At 54.2% G+C, this 1,444-nt stretch overlaps 1 protein-coding gene across 3 annotated transcripts in view; it reads right to left on the bottom strand.

Annotated features, from left to right (window-relative positions):
• Positions 1-394: 394 nt before the first annotated feature.
• The window catches only part of LOC135533582 (TBC1 domain family member 1-like), a 32,637-nt gene continuing 31,587 nt past the window's right edge, over positions 395-1,444 (bottom strand). For all 3 annotated transcript variants that reach the window (XM_064960871.1, XM_064960873.1, XM_064960872.1), the window contains one exon: positions 395-1,369. In XM_064960871.1, the coding sequence (XP_064816943.1) occupies positions 992-1,369 (378 nt within the window). In that variant the 3' untranslated portion in view covers positions 395-991. The remainder of the gene's footprint in view (positions 1,370-1,444) is intronic.

Below are 1,444 nucleotides of genomic sequence, written 5' to 3'. Positions count from 1 at the left end.
TCCCCCCTCAGATAGTATGACCTACCCCTCAACCATTAGGGGGAAGGGTCTCTCTCTCCCCCTCAGATAGTATGACCTACCCCTCAACCATTAGGGGGAAGGGTCTCTCTCTCTCTCCTCCCTCTTTCTCCCGTCAGTGTGGTGCAAGGCATCATGGGGGCTGGAGTCCAGGGCTTTGTCTGGACTGTACTTGTCATTACAGCAGATATGACAGTATTTTGGTTTGTTGTGAATCTTTTTATTTATTTGAATCTTTATTTAACTTCAGGCAAGTCGGTGAAGAACAAATTCTCATTTACAAATGCCGGCCGACCTTCGGCCGACTCCCAATCTCGACCGGACGTGATACAGCCGGGATTCGAACCAGGGGCTATAAAAGTGACAGACCGCTGCGCCCCTCGGAAGCCCTTTATTTTGGTTTTGCATATATAGTGTACAAGACGTTTCCTATGGCAAAGACTGTGCAATAAACACATCAACACACACTGACACAGGCAGAGAGACACACAGGCAGAGAGACAGACAGGCAGAGAGACACGCAGGCAGAGAGACACACAGGCAGAGAGACAGACAGGCAGAGAGACACGCAGGCAGAGAGACACGCAGGCAGAGAGACACACAGGCAGAGAGACAGACAGGCAGAGAGACACGCAGGCAGAGAGACAGACAGACAGGCAGAGAGACACACAGGCAGAGAGACACGCAGGCAGAGAGACACACAGGCAGAGAGACACACAGGCAGAGAGACACACAGGCAGAGAGACACACAGGCAGAGAGACACACAGGCAGAGAGACACACAGGCAGAGAGACACACAGGCAGAGAGACACACAGGCAGAGAGACAGACAGGCAGAGAGACAGACAGGCAGAGAGACACACACATCTGGCTGCAATGGTAACTGTGTGTATAGGACTGTTATGTGGAGTATCGGTCCAGAGAGGACAGAGAACCCCCCCCCCCCCCAGGAGAACAGTCCTCTGGGAGAGGATTCAGTGTTCTGGTAGAGCCAGTGGATGAGGGAGGAGAGGAGAGGACATCGCTGTCCCTTGCCCCAGTCTGAGCCCCTCTCTGGGGGGGACGCCATCTCTCTGTCCATCTCTCTGTCCATCTCTCTGTCCATCTCTCTGTCCATCTCTCTGTCCATCTGTGTCGGCAGCGGAGTGTGTGTGAGGGTCCAGGTTGAAGTCCCCGTGCGTTGTGTGTGTGTGTATTCCCAGCGCGGCGAGGAGTGTGTGCAGGTGTGTGACGGCGCTGCGCAGTCCGTTCCTCTCCTCCTCCAGGTCGAACACCCGTTCTCTCAGCAGAGCCTCTGATTGGGCCAGCCCCTCCACCTGACCTTCCAGACGACACGCACGAGCCTGGGACACCTGGAGAGACAGAACATGTGTGTTTAGTGTGTGTGTGTTTAGTGTGTGTGTGTTTGTGTGTGTTTAGTGTGTGTG

The sequence above is a fragment of the Oncorhynchus masou genome, unplaced genomic scaffold (assembly GCF_036934945.1).
Source record: "Oncorhynchus masou masou isolate Uvic2021 unplaced genomic scaffold, UVic_Omas_1.1 unplaced_scaffold_2476, whole genome shotgun sequence".
NCBI classification, from domain to species: domain Eukaryota; kingdom Metazoa; phylum Chordata; class Actinopteri; order Salmoniformes; family Salmonidae; genus Oncorhynchus; species Oncorhynchus masou.
This window is presented reverse-complemented; position numbering and strand designations above follow the sequence as displayed.